This window comes from Sinocyclocheilus rhinocerous, unplaced genomic scaffold (assembly GCF_001515625.1).
Source record: "Sinocyclocheilus rhinocerous isolate Xijiao unplaced genomic scaffold, SAMN03320098_v1.1 scaffold565, whole genome shotgun sequence".
NCBI lineage: Eukaryota > Metazoa > Chordata > Actinopteri > Cypriniformes > Cyprinidae > Sinocyclocheilus > Sinocyclocheilus rhinocerous.
The window spans coordinates 481932-501695 of record NW_015646384.1 but is presented as its reverse complement, the minus strand read 5'-3'; the positions used below and the strand labels follow the sequence as shown (position 1 = coordinate 501695).

The 19764-nt window shown below is 36.3% G+C and overlaps 2 protein-coding genes across 2 annotated transcripts in view; both read right to left on the bottom strand.

The window, feature by feature from the left end:
• Positions 1-8774, bottom strand: part of LOC107707747 (tyrosine-protein kinase HCK-like) — a 15624-nt gene extending 6850 nt beyond the window's left edge. The window contains exons 1-8 of the mRNA XM_016511839.1: positions 8661-8774; positions 5469-5593; positions 4318-4354; positions 3745-3841; positions 3555-3650; positions 2404-2507; positions 2097-2243; positions 1818-1970 (exon numbers count right to left, since the gene is read on the bottom strand). Of these exons, the coding sequence (XP_016367325.1) occupies positions 1818-1970; positions 2097-2243; positions 2404-2507; positions 3555-3650; positions 3745-3841; positions 4318-4354; positions 5469-5585 (751 nt within the window). The 5' untranslated portion in view covers positions 5586-5593; positions 8661-8774. The remainder of the gene's footprint in view (positions 1-1817; positions 1971-2096; positions 2244-2403; positions 2508-3554; positions 3651-3744; positions 3842-4317; positions 4355-5468; positions 5594-8660) is intronic.
• A 956-nt stretch (positions 8775-9730) lies between these two features.
• On the bottom strand, positions 9731-17342 carry LOC107707746 (RBBP8 N-terminal-like protein). Its single transcript, XM_016511838.1, has 14 exons — positions 17243-17342; positions 15994-16036; positions 15804-15899; positions 15500-15612; positions 15106-15181; positions 14640-14824; positions 14130-14182; positions 13955-14016; positions 12837-13536; positions 11474-11603; positions 11362-11396; positions 11173-11266; positions 10976-11063; positions 9731-10876 (listed from the first exon to the last, which is right to left on the bottom strand). Exons 1-13 carry the CDS (start codon positions 17307-17309, stop codon positions 10978-10980), a joined length of 1740 nt encoding a protein of 579 aa, XP_016367324.1. The 5' UTR covers positions 17310-17342; the 3' UTR covers positions 9731-10876; positions 10976-10977.
• Between the last annotated feature and the right edge of the window lie 2422 nt (positions 17343-19764).

The following is a 19764-nucleotide window of genomic DNA, read 5'->3' as shown; positions in this document are numbered from 1 at the left end:
CCCCACTTTATATTAAGTGGCCTTAACTACTATGTACTTACATCAAAAATTAAGTACAATGTACTTATTGTGTTCATATTGTATTGCAAAACACTTTTGCTGCTATTGAGGTGGGATACGGGTAAGGTTAGGGACAGGTTTGGTGGTATGGATAGGTTTAAGGGTGGGTTAAGGGGTAAGGGATGGGTCAACTGTGTAATAATAAATGTAATTACAGAAATTAATTACAGATGTAATTATATACAGGTATTTTTAAAATATAAGTACAATGTAAAAACATGTATGTACACAATAAATGCATTGTATCAAATGATTAATTTAAATGTAAGTACATAGTTGTTAAGGCCACCTAATATAAAGTGGTTTCTATTGATAAAGCAGTAAGACATTCAATGTTCTACCCAGTGTAAATCTCACCATGTCTCATGAGGCGTATTGCTTTGATAAAAGCCACAATTATTAAATGTTTACACACACACACACACATCATTTTATAATGTTTATATCTAGTGTATAGTATAATTTTGTTTATATCTCATTATTGTTTATATCTCTTTTATTTATATTATACATAATGAACATAAATTACTAAATACTATACATAGTTTATATAATGAGAATACCATATATATATATATACACACACAGTTGTGCTCATAAGTTTACATACCCCTTGCAGAATGTGCAAAATGTTAAGAATTGAAACAAAATAAGAGGGATCATGAAAATTGCATGTTATTTTTTATTTAGTACTGTCCTGAATAAGCTATTTTACATAATAGATGTTTATATAGTCTCCACAAGACAAAATAATAACTGAATTTATCAAAATGATCCCATTCAAAAGTTTGAATCTTAATACTATGTGTCATTTCCTGGATGATTCACGATATTTTTTCACGTTTTTTTCACGTTTTTATATTTTGTGATAGTTATTCATGAGTCCCTTGTTGGTCCTGAGCAGTTCAACTGCCTGCTGTTCTTCGGAAAAATTCCCCAGCTCCTGCACATTCTATGGTTTTGAACCCTTTCCAACAGTGATTGTATGATTTTGAGATCCATATTTTCACACTGAGGACAACTGAGGGACTCATACACAAGTATTACAAAAGGTGAAAACATTTACTGATGCTCAAGAAGGCAACACAATGCATTAAGAGCCTTTTGAACAGGATGATGATGATGTGTAAATTCTTCTCATTTTGTTTAACGATCATATTCTTTCATTTAGTACTGGACTTCAGAAGCTCCATAAATACTTACATGTTTCCTAGAAGACAAAATAAGTACAATTTACCCTGATCATCCAATTAAAAAAATGTACACCCCCCGTCTCTTAATGCATTGTGTGGCCTTCTTGAGCATCAGTACGTTTTCACCTTTTGTAATAGTTATGTATGAGTCACTCAATTGTCCTCAGTGTTAAACGATGGATCTCAAAATCATACAGTCAATGTTGGAAAGGGTTCAAATATGCAGAAGATGCTGGAAGACCAAAGAATGTGCAGGAGCGGGAGGATTTTTCTGAAGAACAGCAGGCAGTTGAACTGCTCAGGACCAACAAGGGACTCATGAACAACTTGTTATATACTTGGCATATTAATATAGAATGTTAGTTCACTGGCATTTTGCTGCCAATGCCTGGACACTTCAAATACGACTTTTTAGAGTCATAACCAACCATTTTAGTTCTGTATTTTACACTGGAAAAATCTTTCAGATCCTACTAAACAAAGCATACTGCACAGCAACAGTTTTTGGAGTAAACAGACACATAAGAAATACATATCAAAGCAAGCAGTACGTATGTGTCTTACCCATCCAGACCTCTCCAAACTGGCCTGCTCCCAGACGTCTGTCCAGTTTGAGGGACTCACGTGGGATCTCCCAAGCATCTTTCTCCCAAGGTTTCTGAGGTTTGGGACTCAGACAGGGAATAGTGAGAGATTGGCACAACCCATCGCTCTGCTCTGTAGATGCAAATTTATACAGTTTGTTAATTGTAAACCAGCTGAGTAAACAATCCTTCATGAAAAAGGTTGGTATATTATCCAGTGAAATGTGTCCAGATATTTGCATTTGTGTATTGTACTTACTCTTGTAGTGGCTGACCAGATCCTGCAGGGTGTTGAAGGTGATCCGTGGAGAAATATAGAAACCGCCATTATCCAGCGTGCGGATCTTATAATGCTTCACAGCGTCTCCTGTTTGGTCGCAGTCTCTGACAGACAGAGAGTAGCTTCCTGAGGGGGGAGATACAGATGATTTTAAGGGCAGATAAGGATCTGGTAGATGTGTAGCTGAAGTAAAAATGTTACCACTATAAGAAAACAACACTGCTAATGCTTCAGTATTACACTCCTTGCCTAAAATCCTTCAGCTTTAACACTGTGCTAAACGTACCCTTGGTGGTTTCACTGTCTCTGATCATAAAAGATCCTATTTTGTTTCCAGATGCCAGCAGCTGTCTCTCTGCATCCTTTCTGCTGACACCTTTAAAAAACCACCTGTAGACATATACATAAATAGATGAAAATTATATTAAAAAACCATAAACGTTCAAAAGTTTATTGTGCACAGCAAGGCTGTTTATTTGATCAAAAATGCAGTAAAATTGTGAAATATTATTACAATTTAAAATAACTGTTTTCTATTTTAATATATTTTAAAATGTAATTTATTTTTGTGTTGCAAAGCTGAGCCATTACTTCAGTGTCACATGATCCTTCAGAAATCATTCTAACATGCCAATTTGGTGAATATTATCAAGGTTGAAAACAGCTGAATATTTTTGTGGAAACTAAAACTTCTCTTTTTTCAGAATTCTTTAAAGTTCAAAAGAACAGCATTTATTTGAAATATTTTGTAACATTGTAACTCTTTACTGTCACTTTTGATCAATTGAACGTGTCTTTGTTAAATAAAAGTATCAGTTTCATTTGAATAGTGTACACACACACACACACACACACACACACACAATATTTATATGATATGATATGATATGATATGATATGATATTATTATTTTAAACAATCTTATTATTATATGTGACCCTGGAGCACAAAACTAGTCATAACGGGCCAATTTTTTGAAATAGAGATTTATACATCATATGAAAACTGAATAAATAAGCTTTTCATTGATGTATGGTTTGTTAGGAAAGGACAATATTTGGCCGAGATACAACTATTTGAAAATCTGGAATCTGAGTGTGCAAAAAAATCAAAATATTGAGAAAATCGCCTTTAAAGTTGTCCAAATGAAGTTCTGAGCAATGCATATTATTTATCGAAAATTAAGTTTTTATATATTTGTGGTAGGATATTTACAAAATATCTTCATGGAACATGATCTTTACTTAATATCCTAATGATTTTTGGCATAAAAAATCGATAATTTTGATCCATACAATGATGTATTGTTGGCTATTGCTACAAATATACCTGTGCTACTTATGACTGGTTTTGTGGTCCAGGATCACATATTATAAACAACCTTTACTGTGAGATCAATGGCACCACTACAAATGTACACACACTATATTTACTCACTCTTCAGTTTCCAGAGTATCCTTGGCAACATAGTTACTGGGGATGAAGCCCTCCTGACCAGTGCTAAGAGATGCTGCTTTCCACCATTCACCTGACCTAAACACACCAATCAGCCAATCAATCATTCAATCGGTCAAAGAAGTGAGATACTGCATGTTAAATCCTCATTCAGAATGACAGGTTTACTTACTCCTGAAGGATTTTGAGTCTGTCTCCTTTCTTGAAGCCCAGGTCACCTTCATGCATAGCTTCATAGTCATACAGAGCTATGGTAATGTTCTCTGAAGCTAAAGGCAAATGGAATCTTTAGTGTGAAAGAGCTGTGATCACACATTCACTATGGTTCTGAGTAAGAAACAGACTGGTGTCACACAACAGTGTTTATAACAACACTTGCTGTGAGTTTAGCACGATTCCAACAGGGTACAACGGTTTTAAAGTGTGCATACTTTTTATACAGCGATTAAGGTTGAGAATTAATATCAGGCGTATGCACTGCCAGTGCTGCAGCACACACTGAGGTTGAATGAAATGCATGTGGAAAACAGTGTACTATCTGCACTAAACCTCAAAACAAGCTACTTTTTCATGTATACGACACATTGAATACCACATCCCTGAATGTTTTTTACTCTTGCTCACGAGGTCAACCATATGAGTTGAAATGTGTATTTTGTTAAGTATTTCAATATTTTACAAAACTCTAACATTCTGAACGAGACATCCTACCTATTTACTAGAAATCAAAGACAATTTCACTTACTATCTGACCCAGGAGCTGGGTTGGAGGTGGTTCTGTTCTGTAGATGGTAGAAGAGGTGCAGTATTTAAAACAGCAAACTAGACATTTCAGTTCTCTTTTCTGAGCACAAAAACAGACCTGTCTGAGGCAGTCTTTCAAATAGAGGATATCTGTTTAAATAAATAAACATTTCAAGCTCTTTTTAAGGTCGTTATGTAAATCAGGTAGCAGCAGCTAGAAGCACAAACACAGAGCGGTGTTGATACTGTTAACTAAAACGATTAAAAATTATGTTTTCAGTAATTGGAATAAAGCTGAAATGAAATAAAACATTGTATTAGATGAAGAACTTAAAAATGAGAAATGTTCAATTAAATGTTAAATTAAGTAAATCTAAAGAGAAGTATTAAAATAATAATAATAATAATAATAATAATAATAACATTTAAAAATAACCAAAACCTGGACAAAAATAAAATGTGACCCTGGACCACAAAACCAGTCTTAAGTCACTTGGGTATATTTTTAGCAATAGCCAAAAAAACATTGTATGGGTCAAAATGATAAAGTTTTCTTTTATGCCAAAAATCATTAGGATATTAAGTAAAGATGATGTTCCATGAAGATATTTTGTAAATTTCCTACAGTAAATATATCAAAACTTAATTTTTGATTAGCAATATGCATTGCTAAGAACTTAATTTGGACAAATTTAAAGGCGATTTTCTCAATATTTAGATTTTTTTTGCACTGTCAGATTCCAGATTTTCAGATAGCTGTATCTCTGCCAAATATTGCCCTATCCTAACAAACCATCCATCAATGGAAAGCTTATTTATTCAGCTTTCAGATGATTTATAAATCTCAATTTCAAAAAATTTACCCTTATGACTGGTTTTGTGGTCCATGGGTCACAAATGTAAAAATACAAGTTAATTCAAAATACTATATATAATATTTTATTAATACATGCAAAGTCAAGATGATCATACAGCTGAGACTACTCTGTCTCTCAGACTCTAAGAAAGTGGAAGTACAGTATTTGAAGTCACAAAATGTGCTGAAACAGCCAATTCTGATGGTTTAGCGCAACTCAGCACTTTTCAGTAAGGAATAACCCTGAAAAGATGTCTTGTCAATTTAATCGGAAATTCCAAAATGCTTCTACTTACAGCTTTGGAGCCTGCCGTTGGGTCTTTGGTGTAATGTGCTGTCTGGTTGCGATTGTCATCGCTGCCCATTGATTTGCCAATAGGATCCTGCTCCGGTTTGGTCCCCACACAGCCCATGTTGAGGCCTGAAGCGTTAACAACAGAAGACACTAATGCAGGTTGTCCTTGTACGTTCAAAAAACATTTCCAGTATAGCAAATATGCAAAACATGGGTTGTTCCGAGTTCCCACTAAACAACGCTTATTTTTGATGCTCGAAAAGCATGTATGGAACAAATTATGATGGAAAAATGCCTGTAATGTGCCATATATGACTCAAATTGTATTAAATGCCACGTTTTCGGCCTACTGTACAACAAGATGAACCTAAGATGATACTTCTGATTAGTATTTCCAATATTATGAGTCAGACATGATTTCCTAAAATCATTGTAAGCCTGTGTAGATTGTAGAGACCCTTGGTGCCATTGGTTGCTACAATCGGTGTATGACTCTTTTGGGAAACGTAACCTTGACCGATAAATGTAGTGAAAGTCAAAATAACCGGTTTCTCATACTGGCTTCCATGTTGTAGGCTGAAGTTATCTCTCGCCTGTGGTTTTGTCATTAACTCGCTCACACATGCACATGAGGAAGCTGCTCAGTGGAAACTGTGGTTGGTTAAGGCCTAATGTTCAAAGCTGATTCAAATCAGCTAGCCTTAACACCCTAACACTTTTCTGAGAACGTAGCAGAAATTAATCAACCAAAACGTAAAGAACTGCCTCCCATCAAAAATAGATTCCAACTTGGTCGATTGTTGGAAGAAAAAAAGTGACTTTTTCCTCACTTTTGAACGAGAGGTGAGCGGAAAGCGCATGTTTTTGAGCTCTTCGGCCTCTCTGTGGCTATCGCCTAAGAATAAATGAACTTCAACTTGCACCTCTTGTCATGAGAGTGCAGTGTGCTGTTATGGTGCAGGTTTATGTTTCATTTCATGCTTGATAATTAACTTATTCACTCTTAATCTGGACGTGCATGACCCTACACAAAACCACAACCAAAACACCAAATTACATATCAGTGGTCAGTCTGTTTGTTCGGAAGATAACCAGGATAAAGAAGTAAATTGTAGAAATGTCATTAAAGAGAGTCTAATCAGCTGAACACTGAATCGTAATTTAAGAACTGCTAAAGTTGCGTCCTTCAGTAGATGCAATGGGTTTGAGAAATATGTGGCGCATTAAAAACTTGTTTCCTATAGCTTGTTCACCCATGTTCTGCTTTCTCTTTATTTGAAGTTGTTTCTTGTGTGTTGCTTTTGATTTCGAATGCTTTTTTTAGTCTCACTGGCTTATCAGGTCCGTTGTGAAAAACAAGTGCATTGAATTTGATTAAATGTACACTTGTAGTATACTTCAAATCTTCAAAGTATATTTTAAATAAACTGTGCTTGAAAATAATATAATATTACTGCAATAAAGGCTATTGAAGAGAGAGTACACTTCTATGACAATGCTTCCTTTAAAAAGTGCACTCTGTAATAACGTCAAATTCTTAACATCATTAATGTTAAATGTTAATGTTTTACTTTAAAGTCTGAATAAATACACTAGCATAGTAAAGCACTTAATTTATAGTTTTTTTTCATAAATGCTTGACAGTACTTCAACCAAAATTCAAAGACAATAGAATTATGAACTTACATACAGTATAAAGATTTAAGTCCTATTCATGTGGTTCAAAAAAGTTGAATCGCTTGCAAATAACATGCTGATGTCCGTAAACATAACTTGACATTTTGTCCAGCATTTTTATTTTATTTTATTATTTACATAATAAGTACTCTAATGAAAGGTATACTAAAGTAGTTCTTTTCACAGGGGAGTTGATGTTCAGGTACACTCTAAAAAATGCTTGGTTAAATATAACCCAGCGCTGGGTTAAAAAGGGTCAAACCCAGCTATTGGGTTGTTTTGACCCAGTGGTTGGGTTGACCCAGTGGTTGGGAGTTGAACCCAACCGCTGGGTCAAAACAACCCAATAGCTGGGTTTGTCCCTTTTTAACCCAGCATTTTTTAGAGTGTAGTCTCCTCTCAACCTGCTTAATTGCTGTCTTGATCACAGGTACATTTCCTTCTTCCGAATCCGATAACTGATCATACCCGGAGGAAATTTTCAGATTTGCCTTTCGACAGTGCCACCCATCCCATCCCATCCCACCCAAAGATTATTTTGTCCCTCAAAGCCACAGAGCTGAGAGGAACCACCTCCACCTTTCCCACAGGAGCGCAGGGAGACTCAGAACTGCAGCTCTTTTCATTTAACCACATATGCAAATGTGGGATGTGTCAGTTCCACCTTCCTTGTCAGGACTCTCTCAGTGTTATGTTTTCTCTCCCAGAAACATACTGTATGTGCAAACTGTCAGATAACACCACAGCTGACTGACTTCAGCAGGCCAACAGCCAATAGAGAAACGTGAAATATTACTGTAAAGAGTGTTTTTGAGTGTCCTTTTACATGAGGAGATGGATCCTCTGAGGAGGAAGAGAAATATTTAAATGTGTCCTCTGATATTGTTCTGTTCTGTAAAACTATAGTGAACTATGGAAGTATCAGTTTAACTAAAGCTAAAGCATGATATTATTTCAAAGAAACGTGCGGGTTCCTCAAAACACAAGACTGCGTTAAAAAATCAAACATGTAACCTATTGGATTTGACACAGTGTGTCATGCTTTAGAAATGAATCCAAATAAACAATCCAGTAAAAGAATAAACAGCTAGGCCTAAATCGTGTGATGAAATATGGGTCTGATGAAGTAGATCTTTTTTCCCATCATTATTATTAGGCTATTAATTAATCGAGAAGAGACCGGATTCTATAGAGAAACGACAAAAACAGGTCGGAAATCTATAAAAAGTAGCTTATGACAAAAACTTTGAGTAGACATATTAAATTAATTTTAAATGCTAATATTAGGGCTACTGTTTAATTTAGGTGAATATGAAACCTCGTTTAAAAAAACGAACATCGAAAATCAGCTTTAGGGTCTGAATCGACTTAAAGTCCTAATCGTTTAATTACAAAAAAACAACAAAAAAACAACAACAACAATGATATAAAATAGAAATTACGAAACATAAAAACCTAACTAGATAAAAAACACTAAGAAGGTATGTAAAAAAAAATTTATTTTAAGCGAACTTACCACTTAAATTGCAATCCAGAAGAAAGGTATATTTCTTTATTCACAAAATCTCGCTAGTTAACCGAGATGTTAAAGCCGCCTCACACCGACTCCTCCATCACACTGATACGCTTCTGTGTCAGAGTGAGACTGTCGCGCTGTACTGTCCAAGAGGAAGTTAGGGGCCGTGTTTAAAAAACTACTGAGATGCCTTCCTAGGCAACCGTTTAGAACACCAGGCGCGCTCCGAGTCAGCTCAGCTCATACATACACACTGAACCCATCCGATTCATAACGAGCTGATAATAAAAAAATAAAACAAATCAAGCTCTAATAAAGCTTAAAATGCTGTCTAGGTAGGGAGCTCAGTGAGCATTGAGACACGCTGTAGTCAGAGGAAATCGGTCATAAATATTCCGCTTCAATATCCGCATGCCCTATTCACGTAATAGCCTAGTCTTCGTATAACACTGTGAAACCAGGGTATTTTGTGTGAAGGTTGCAAAAAAAGCTGTTTAAAACCTTTTTGCAACGTCACTTCACTTCTGAGAGAAAAAAAAAACCTTCAGTCAAAGTATCATTCAAATTTTGACAAATAATAAGAGCGATTTCAAATATAAGTGATGATAAAGTTAAAATAAAAGGGAAAATGTAACAAAAAAAAAGAATAACAAAGGCAGATTTAGACAAGATTTGCTTGAGAACAGATTAGAAGAGCGAGCTGAGTGTATCCATAGTGCACAATCACAGACAGAAACACAGATGTATTATTGAATTGGAAATAGACAAACAAACAGTTGGTCTGGCCTCACAGTTACATAAAGACAGAATAATCCCCTATCAAATGGTGAGATTAAACACCCTCTTCTTTTGAAAGAGACAGAGAAAAAGAAACATAATAAACAAGCATATATATAAATCTACCTCTTCTTTAATAAATACTAAGCCAAAACAACTTCATTCTCAATATGCAAATACTTATAAGAGAGAAAAGAAATCGGACACCTAGGAATATTAAACAAAACATATAAGTGCATGGATCAAATAAAACATTCAAATTACAAAACAGAAAGTCAGATGTGATATGTTGATGCAAGGGTTTTTATTAAGATTTCTACCTTTGTACTTGAAACTCATACACCTTTGTTCAGTATACAAAAGTAAGCAAGTTAAGTGTTGTGGTGATCGGCATATTCAAGTGAAAATTCTGAATTGTTCCAATGACTCAAAGTACAGTTCTTCACGGTGAAAATGATTTACCCTCTTCCTGCAACAATGCAGGTGTTTCCCACATCCTAAACCATTACAGGTGATAGTTCACAAAGTATAACCACAGCCATCAGTTTATGCAATGGTCCTATAATTGTATTTAATTCGATAGACGTTAGTTGAGGAACTAACGTATCAGAGTAACTTTAGTATTAGATAATCTCCAAATTATCTCTAACTATCTAAAAATAGTGCAAAGGAAAGGTTTACAGCTAGTTTGAAACAATGGTACAGAAAGTTAAAAAAAGTATACTTTTTTCTTCACAGTTTTACCCTTCCTCCTTTTGCAGCTTTTACAGCTGCAAGTGGAAAATTCACTATTACAAAATATATGCTTGACATCTCAAAAAAACCAAAAGGGGAAGCCGAGGGTTTTTCATTTTGTCACATCTACAAGAAGCAGGCTGTAGTACTCAGACAGAGACAAAAATAGATGAGATGGCAACACCTTTTACATGGAAGAGAGAATGAACATAAACTGAGAACTGACATGACAATGTTCACGACACACGACAGCAAGCAATTATATGTACTCATGTTATACAGTATGTGCTTATTAATAACTTGTGGAAAGAGGAAGAAGAAAGTGAAACCGAGGAAATAAAAATATATCTAGCTGATAAGTTTATTAAGAAGCCCCCTTGTCAGTAAAAACAGCTGGCTTCCTGTTATTGTACAGCTAACGATTGCTGGGAAATTGACTCAGTGAAGTAACAAATTCATCCAGCACAAATTTACCCATGTACAGTATGAACGATATAGCTGCACATGCTACTAATAGATCTTATTTAATTCCAGTCTGGACTGCATTATGTATTCTGTTTGATACATGAGAATTATGTTGACAGAGGTGTACTAAAGCTAAAGTGAACACCAGAGATTCGAACTTGGAAACTGGCGGCGAAGGGTGAAAGCAAAAATGGGTGTCTGCATAACCACAGCAACTAGATCATAGCTGAATCCATTGCCTGTATATAAAAAAAATAAATATATGAAGAAAAGCATTTGTGAAAATACTATGCAAAGCCAATTAACATAAAACAAACACATTTTTAAACAAATGAGACCTTCATCCTTGCTCTGAGTCTACATGGTTTCCTTGAGGTCCCCTGCTCAGACGAATTTTCTTCTCCTTTAGTGAGCGCTGGGAAAAAGCTAAGGCAAAACAATAAAAGTGACATTTTAGGAGATGCTAAATGTATTAGTTGAATCAGCTTTAAATAAAAAAATAAAAAAAATAAATGATTAAAATATGATCTCTTACCATCAGTATCCTGCCCAAATCTTTTTCTGCTCGTTTCAAGGTTATTGTTCTCTTTCTCCTCTTGCTCCATTGGTCTGCTGCCATGATCGGACAACTTCACCACCAGCCACAACAAAGCAGAAGTTAGAACTGATCTCATAAAGCTGTTTGAAATTTAATGACATAACATAAATTCAGTGCTAAGATTACCTGTACTCCTGATTTAAGTGTCTCCATAACCACAACTGCAAGGCAAAACAGTCCAATTCAACTTAGCACAATCCAAATAAACCTAAACCAACCAACAAGAGTGAAGCTTTACCTGGTTGCAGGGAAATGGTTAGCGGTGGGACTTTCTTCTTCTCTGAGCTGACAGACATTTCAGCTGCTGGAGATGTTTCACCTTCCTTTACCTCTTCCTGTTCCTTACATGTTTCCTGTGCTTCCTCCTGCTGTGTAATGTGAATCAAACATCACAGGCAATTTTATTTGCATACTCGTAAATACAAATATGTACAGAGTTTGTTGCTAAAACATGAATTCATTAGGTCATTTTAGGTCAGTCGTAGGCATGTTGTGCTAATTTGTTCCTTTGTTTTATTTAAATTGTGGCCGCAACTTAACTATGTTAAAAGAAGGAACGAAACAGTACACTGTGGCCTTGATTTAACAAAACCACAATAACTATTTTTTTCTATATGCCCAGGTCTTCGTAAACAGGAACAATGCAAACACAAAGAAACATTAGTCTGAGCCCACATGAAAAAATACTATAGTAATTTACTAGTAAAATACTATAGTGAACCATACTATAGTAAAGTACTTGAATTAATTTGTTGTGGCAGTACTATAGATGATGAGGTGATATATAAAAACTATAGTAATATAAACAAATTACTTTACCCAATACTGTACAAAGTTTTCTACAACTATAGGGTATATTATACTACAATACACTACAGTTCACTGTAGTAAAAACTAAAGTATACTACAGTATTTATTACAGTTTACCAGTTCACAGTATGCTGTAGCATTCATTAACAAAGTGTTGTAAATACTATAATATTTACAGTATAATACACTTTACTATAGTATGGTTCAAAAACTATAGTATTTACTATAAATTACTATAGTATTTTTTTCATGTGGGAGTGTGCAACAGTTATACAGTATACAAAACAAAGTCAAAGCAGAACCTTTTCCATGTCAAAGAGCAAGGAATGCTATTCGTGCAATATCCTGAATGCTTGATCAAAACTGCATTATCTTGTATTAGCTCATTTTAAAAGAAAAGCTTTTCTTTTTTTGCTACACTGGTAGCCTGCTTTATTGAAAGCAAACTAAAGAAAGGGAAAAGTTTAATTTGTTGGGTTATTGTAGTCTAGCCGAGTATTTCTTAACCAAGCTAGCATTAAGCTAAGCTAGCAGCTAGCTAAGCAGTTAGCTCGCAAAGTGAAAACTAACTGAAACTGTTAAGAAAACGGAAATGTTTAACTTGACTATTTTTAGCTTTGGAAATATACTATGATATGCAGTTTATAAGTATAATTAACATATTTTCATGATAGTCATTTTAACATGATTTTCTGTTCAAGCATTAACAGCATACACTCATTAAATACTGTCTCAAACATTTATCTCAAGCTCTTTATTGAGGAGATATTTCTGCATCATTTGAAGTCTACCTGTGTATTATTGTCTGCTGTCTGCTGGTCACTTTGAGGGCTTGATGGGTATTGAGATGACGATGAAAGTGTAGCAGGTGGTGAGGAAGATGAAGACGAAGATACATCGCTCTGTGAGTGTGTTTTCTCTTTGCTTTTTGAACGGCCTGACTCAGACAGGTCTAACGGTGCTTCCTCTTCATCCTCTCTCAGTTTCTCTCCAAAAATCCTCTCTGTCTGCGTTGCTGAGACCTTCCACTGGGGCGGCACTGTAACGGCTTCTGTCACTCTCTTTTCTCTACTCTCTGCATGCTCTGACAGGTTTCTGCGGGACCAGGGCCGCAGACTGCTAGGTGTTGGGTCATGTGTGCGAGACTGGTGGCCACTGCTTGGTGGGACCAGTTTAGGGAAACGCAGTATGTTTGAGCTGGGAATTGGGTTCTGGCTTGGGTGAACTGCTATCCCGCTACCAACACCAGAGCCGCCCGCTGCTACAGTTACCCAGTCAGTAGATTCTGAGAGCGACCACGGGATAGACAGGCGGCCGGTCTTGATCGGAAGTGGCCGGAAGGGGACGGGGACGTGGATTTGTTGCCGGCTGCTACGTTCCTCAGAGGCAACAGAAGAAAAAATAGGATTGTTCTTCAGTAGACTAAGAGGAGATGGAAGAGAAGGAGACAAAGGGGAATGTCTGTGCTCAACCGAGTCAACACTGGAAGATCTGTGGATGTATGAGGAGAATAATTAAGATGTGTCACCGTAAAGGAGACATATTATGCCCCTTTTTACAATATGTAATATAAGTCTCAGGTGTCCCCAGAATGTGTTTGTGATGTTCAAGCTCAAAATACCCCACAGATCATTTATTATATAATTTCCACTCAAATGCCTATTTTGAGTGGAAGCAGAAACACGCTGTTTTTGTGCATGTCTCTTTAAATGCAAATGAGCTGATGCTCCCTGCCCCTTTTTTCAGAATAGGGCTGTGTCTTTACAGCTCCTAACTCAAATGCTCTGCTAAAAACATCTGTTTGGTTTTGATTATCATGTATATCGCACTGAAACCATATTAGTTTAAACTTCTGATATACGGTTTTCTGAGCGCACACATCCGAAGCACAAACAAATGGCTGTGTCACCTTCTTTCAGCACAGTGGTCTGTGCCCCATCTTGAGATGGGCAACATGGGCTTATTCGACTCCTGAAAGAGAGAAACACAAATTTCAGCAAACAATGAAACACAAAAGAATAGAAAGAACAAGATTTACTATAAAACAACCATTTTTAAAAGAGCAAAAACAAATTATAGCTTACAAATGAAAATGCCCTGGCCCAGTTTTGCATAAGTTTGTGTTCAGAAGCTTTTTCTGTACAGGATAAAGAACATTAAAAATCTTCTCATCAGATGTGAACAAGCTAAGATATATTGAGTATATTCAGTGAAAAACACAGCGTCTTCACGGCATGGCGTAACAATACTACAGCGAGAATAAAAGTTACGCTTTCTTTCTTTGCGTGAACATTTGGGGGCTTTATGCAAATCTTCCCACATAGTGAGGTAGGTATGTGGGGGCGTGTTCGAACGAGCCGTTTTAGGTAGGTGTGGCTAACTCTTAACTTTTATAAAGAATATCTCTTTGGATTTGAGACTTTAGTCTTTGCAACTTTACAGATCTTCTTTATGCACCAAGAGCTTGTAACACTCTAAAGAGAAAGGAAAAAATGAAATCGCATCATATGACCCCTTTAATCTAAAGTATTATCAGAATAAAACAGCACTGGTTCTCATATATGTCAGAAATGTCTGCCGTGACGGTAACTTACCCAGGATGTCAGTTGGCCTGTTGTCCGTCTCATGTTTGACAGTCGCTGCAGGTACAGTGGTGTCCCCTGGTGGAGGCTGGCTGGACTTCAGCCCTGAGGCCAGTAAAGTCACAGCAGCCACTGCTGTGTCAGGTGATACCTTGACCTCTGGGGTGATTGTGTCCTCTGAATGACCATTCTGCCGACTGAAAGGTGAAGCAAGGAGTTATTACGCATGTCTATTATATACAATACATTGTACTAGTCTGTTAAACGGGCCCTGACCACAAGTGACCAACATCGGGCGAAAGATATTTGATCAAACTTTGGTGCCGACCACAGTATGTTGGCTAGTGCTGCATGGTTACAGGTAGAGTAAATCAGATCGTGCCACTATGTGACAGGATCAGAACTTGCAAATGAGAAACAACAGGAAATACTTGCACAAATATGGCAAGGAAGTATGTTGAGCAAATTGGCCACTCACTTTGATGGATCCCTCAAGCCCTTCAGCTCCTCTCTCAGTCTGTCGTTTTCTTTCTTTAGTGCATTCATCTCACTCACTGCAGCAGTAAACAAGAATATCACTAATATTCATTATATTTCTTTGTGACCTCTACGAAAGAAATTAATACTTTTGATCAATTTAATGGATCCTTGCTGAATAAAAGTAAATAAAAAACATAACATTTTAAAATAGATAAGTTATTTCAAACAGTACCATTTTACTGTATGCTTTAAATGCTTTACACAGCACTTGTGTAAAGCCTGATTAATGATATCTCAAAAGAAATCTTTTTGTGACTTTTTGCATAAAACAAATCAACATGGTCAATGCCACAACATTTCTTCTTCATATAAAGGCTCTATTTATAGCTCACCCAGTAGAGAGATGTGCTGCAGACTCTGGAGCTGGGAGTTTTCATACTCCTGTTGCCTTTTTTTAGCCACATCCTGAGTGACTGTACACCTGTCACACAACCCGGCTCGCAACCTGAGGATCGACAGACACATCCAGTGTGGGCAGTGGTGCGTGAAACTTTGTTTACTTTATTTTTATACCAGTTTTACAAATGAGGACGTCCCCAAAGGGAGGTTTTTGGAGCTTTTGTCAGGTTTAGCTCACTTTTGGGTACAAATTTGTCCCCAAAATATGGTTAAGTAGGTACACACACACACACACACCTGTTCTCCAGCTGTTTGATGTTCTCAGTAAGAATCCGCTGCTGTTCTTTCATCTGCTGGTTCCTGTTGTAAAGTTCTTCTATGCGCTTTGCATCGCTACAACAGAATGCACATAAACCATTATTGAGGTAGATGTCAATTATGATGTCAGTCATGTTTTTAGCTTGAAAAATATGGCATTCACACTCACATATTCTTTTTATTTGTCAGCTCCAGCACTTTCTCTTGCCATCCTGTAGAAAGAGAGAAAAACACATTGTGAATCTGGACAACTGGAGTGTGAAGCATGGCACATAATGAAAGAAGTGGCAGCTGTTATGAGTTAACTTAAAGAAAAAGTTAATCCAAAAATAAAAATTTGCTGTTGCACTCAGCTGATAAAAGCATCACAATAATCCACAAGTAATTCATACAATTCCAGTGAAGTGGAGAGCTGCATGTTTGTAATAAACAAATTCATAGTTAAGACGTTTTAACTTTAAACTGTCGCTTTCGGACAAGATACAAGTTTGTTTAGAAGTGTTTTCTTAATGATAGATTTGTTTATTACAAACATGCAATTTATTACTTCAGAAGTTTGATTGACTGGATTACTGTGATGTTTTTATCAGCTGTTTGGACTCTCATTCTGACGGCACCCATTCACTGCAGAGGATCCATTGGTGAGCAAGTGATAAACCGTTACATTTCTCCAAATCTGTTCTAATGAAGAAACTAACTCATCTACATCTTGGAATGCCTAACGTTGAGTAAATTTTCAGCTAAATGTAATTTTTTGGTCAACTATTCCTTCAAATATCATGTTCAGGCTTATTTTTGCTGACATTTTTGGGTGCTTTATGAAGCGTTAATGTGAGTAACAATGTAATGCCATTGTGTTGAATTCACCCCACCTTTATTCATTAAACTATCGCCTTTTGTGTTCAGAAAGAAAGACATAAAAGAAAAAAAAGGAAGTCAAAAAGGCTTGGAATGACATGATGGCGAATAAACAATGTCAGATTTATACTCAAAATGTTGCTAATTTAAGTTTGTGAGCTCATAGCATTGTTTTATTGTTTTGCTGATTTTATTTTCAGCTGTTGTTGTTAAGGTGCATTCACATTAGCAAGATTTCGCAGGCAAAAAAGTCACATGAAAGTCACTTTCAAACCAAGTAGCTTTCTGTTTGTCAATGCGGGAAAATTCATGTGACCGACTTAACCAAGAGAAAAATCTGCATGGGGAATTTTTTTTGCCTTCGATCAAAACTCCTGATCATGCAGATTCCTAATTGAAATGACTGGATTTCATCTGAGAAATTTTGCTGAGCAACAGTAAATGTGACCAATAGTTATCTATTTTTTTGGTTATGTAAAGATGTTTTTACAGTTCATCGTCATTGGTTTGAGAAGTTGCCTATTGGCAAAATCAAAAAAAAAAAAGATGGCTGGTCTTACCCTCTAACTCATGTTCATGCACTTCCCGCAGTTTCTGCAGGAGTTCAGGAAAGCTTTCCACAGCCATGCTGGTGTTCCTGCACACCTGCCTCTTCACTCGTCTTCCTACGAATAAGGATAAGAAGGAATAATAAAGGAAAACATGAAAAAATAAAGATTTGTTATATCAATGCATGATTAGGTTACAACGGCTGCCAGTTCATGTTTTGCTGTTGCCCTGGCCTAACCTGCTAAAATATGAGTTTAAATTTCTACACTCACATATACCAAGACTATTAAAACCTGGTCTTGCCAAACTGGTTCTGCAAGATGTGCACCGCAGGCCTAACTTTATTTGTGTATGCATGTATGACTGTGTGTAGAAGAGAGAGTGAGAGAGTAAGAAATAAGGAGAGACGGAATCACCACAACATGTGTGTTTGTGCTAGCATCTAAAAACAAACAGGATAAGGAAGTTTATTTATAACCCTTGTAATGCGCAGACAACTTATAAATGGGTTTCAATTTGACACATACGACATTGACATCTAAATAGCACAACGTTTAGCTTATCTTCCCTGACTTGTGCTATCTACAAATGTCCATAAATCTCCTTTGCCTCATAAATGACTGCCTCAAAAATCTTTGAAACTAAATTCCTGATGATCTCCATGGTTGATGTAAAGGCCTAGACACAATGACCAATGTTTAAATGACTGAAATGCACTGAAATGTGAATATATATTTCATATATACATTACCGTTCAAAAGTTTAGGGTCAGTATGACTTTATTTTTTTAAGAAATGTATACTTTTATTCAGCAAAGACCCATTAAATTGATCAAAAGTGACATCAAATCAGTATATCAGAATGATTTCTGAAGGATCATGTGACACTGAAGACTGGAGTAATGATGCTGAAAATTCAGCTTTGCATCACAGAAATAAATTACATTTTAAAATAGATTAAAATAGAAAACAGTTCTTTTAAACTGTAATAATATTTCACAATAATACTGTTTTTACTGTATTTCTGACCAAATAAATGTAGCCTTGGTGAGCATAAGAGACTTAAAAAAAAAAAAACATAAAAAATATCTCATGACCCCAAACTTTTGTACAGTAGAGAGCATAACTTCTCTTAAAACTGATGGGACACAAACACACTTTCTAGTAAAACGGGGTTTTTAATTTCAATGCAAAGTGGGAACTGTGCATAGAAACATCTGAATACATTATAATGACTCATTATATTTTTTAACCCCATCTGCATGACTTCTGCCTGCAAAGATACAGCAAGTCGCTGAGGGCTCTTGGGAGGGTGTGGTTACCCCCCGCCCCCTTCCCCCATACAATCTTTTTTGCATTTTGATCCGAGTGATTTTCGCCTGCTCCTTCACTCTCTCTGCATGTCGGGATACGTTAGATAACAGTTTTGAACGTTACAGCAGCGGGAGCAAGAGGGAACCTGTCTCTCAGAACTGCAAACTTCACTTTTCACACACATCTACACACAAACACACACACACACAAATTAATGTTTTAAACCCACTCCTTTGAGCTGACTTTGCAAAAATGATTACTAACAATTTAGAATATACCTGTACAGATTTACCATACAAACAGGTGTTATCATATCTGACCTCTGACTCTCAGTGCCCTTGACATTTGGGGTCAGAGGTCATTCACGGTGTCACTAAATAAGTGGGAGATTATATATAATGCATACTGTAATTGATCTAAAACATACTAAATCAGTCAGTTAAGTCAACAGGAAGGACAAGTGGAGTCTTTGAACAGGCCTGGGGCATATTATTATTATTAAAATACATGAGAAAGTATGCTTCTGAGATGGATTGGTGGATCAGGTCTGACATTACGCAATCAGTTCCTTGCCGCAGCACACAAACACCAGTTCTCCCCTGGATAAACCGGTCCTGCTGAAATCCCACTAAACCTGCCCGACCACAAAGAAAAAAAATCCTCAGAAGGATATAGAGAACCTTTAGACACACAAAGCCGCTTTATTCTGCTTTGATTTGCTCTTTTAATCTAAAAAACTAAAGATGCATTTATTCAACTTTGTTGCAGTAACATGGGAAGATTTTTATTAGCATTTATTTACAACATACATACGGTGAGGGAAATCTGTCTTTTTAAACCCTCATATTTCGTGATAATAATCATCATACTAAATGATCTGTATGAAAGTCATATGTCACTCTGCAAAAACCAAGCCATCAAATTGACAATCTTGAAGCAGCATTGGAGGTTCCTCTGATCACCACACCTGCAGAACACCTGAGAACCTCCTAATGAGGTGACTCCTGTCCTACTGTGCACCCATAGGTAAATGATCCATGGTTTTACTATAGTAACGACTGTAAAAACAATGATACTTGGTGTAAAAGCAAAACAACCACACATTTAACTATGGTTTTACTACAGTAATCATGGTTAATATATGGTACTTGTACTAAAAACAAGGTCAAACTGAAAACCTTGGCTAATTTGTGGAATGTGAACCATAGTTTCTGTCAAAA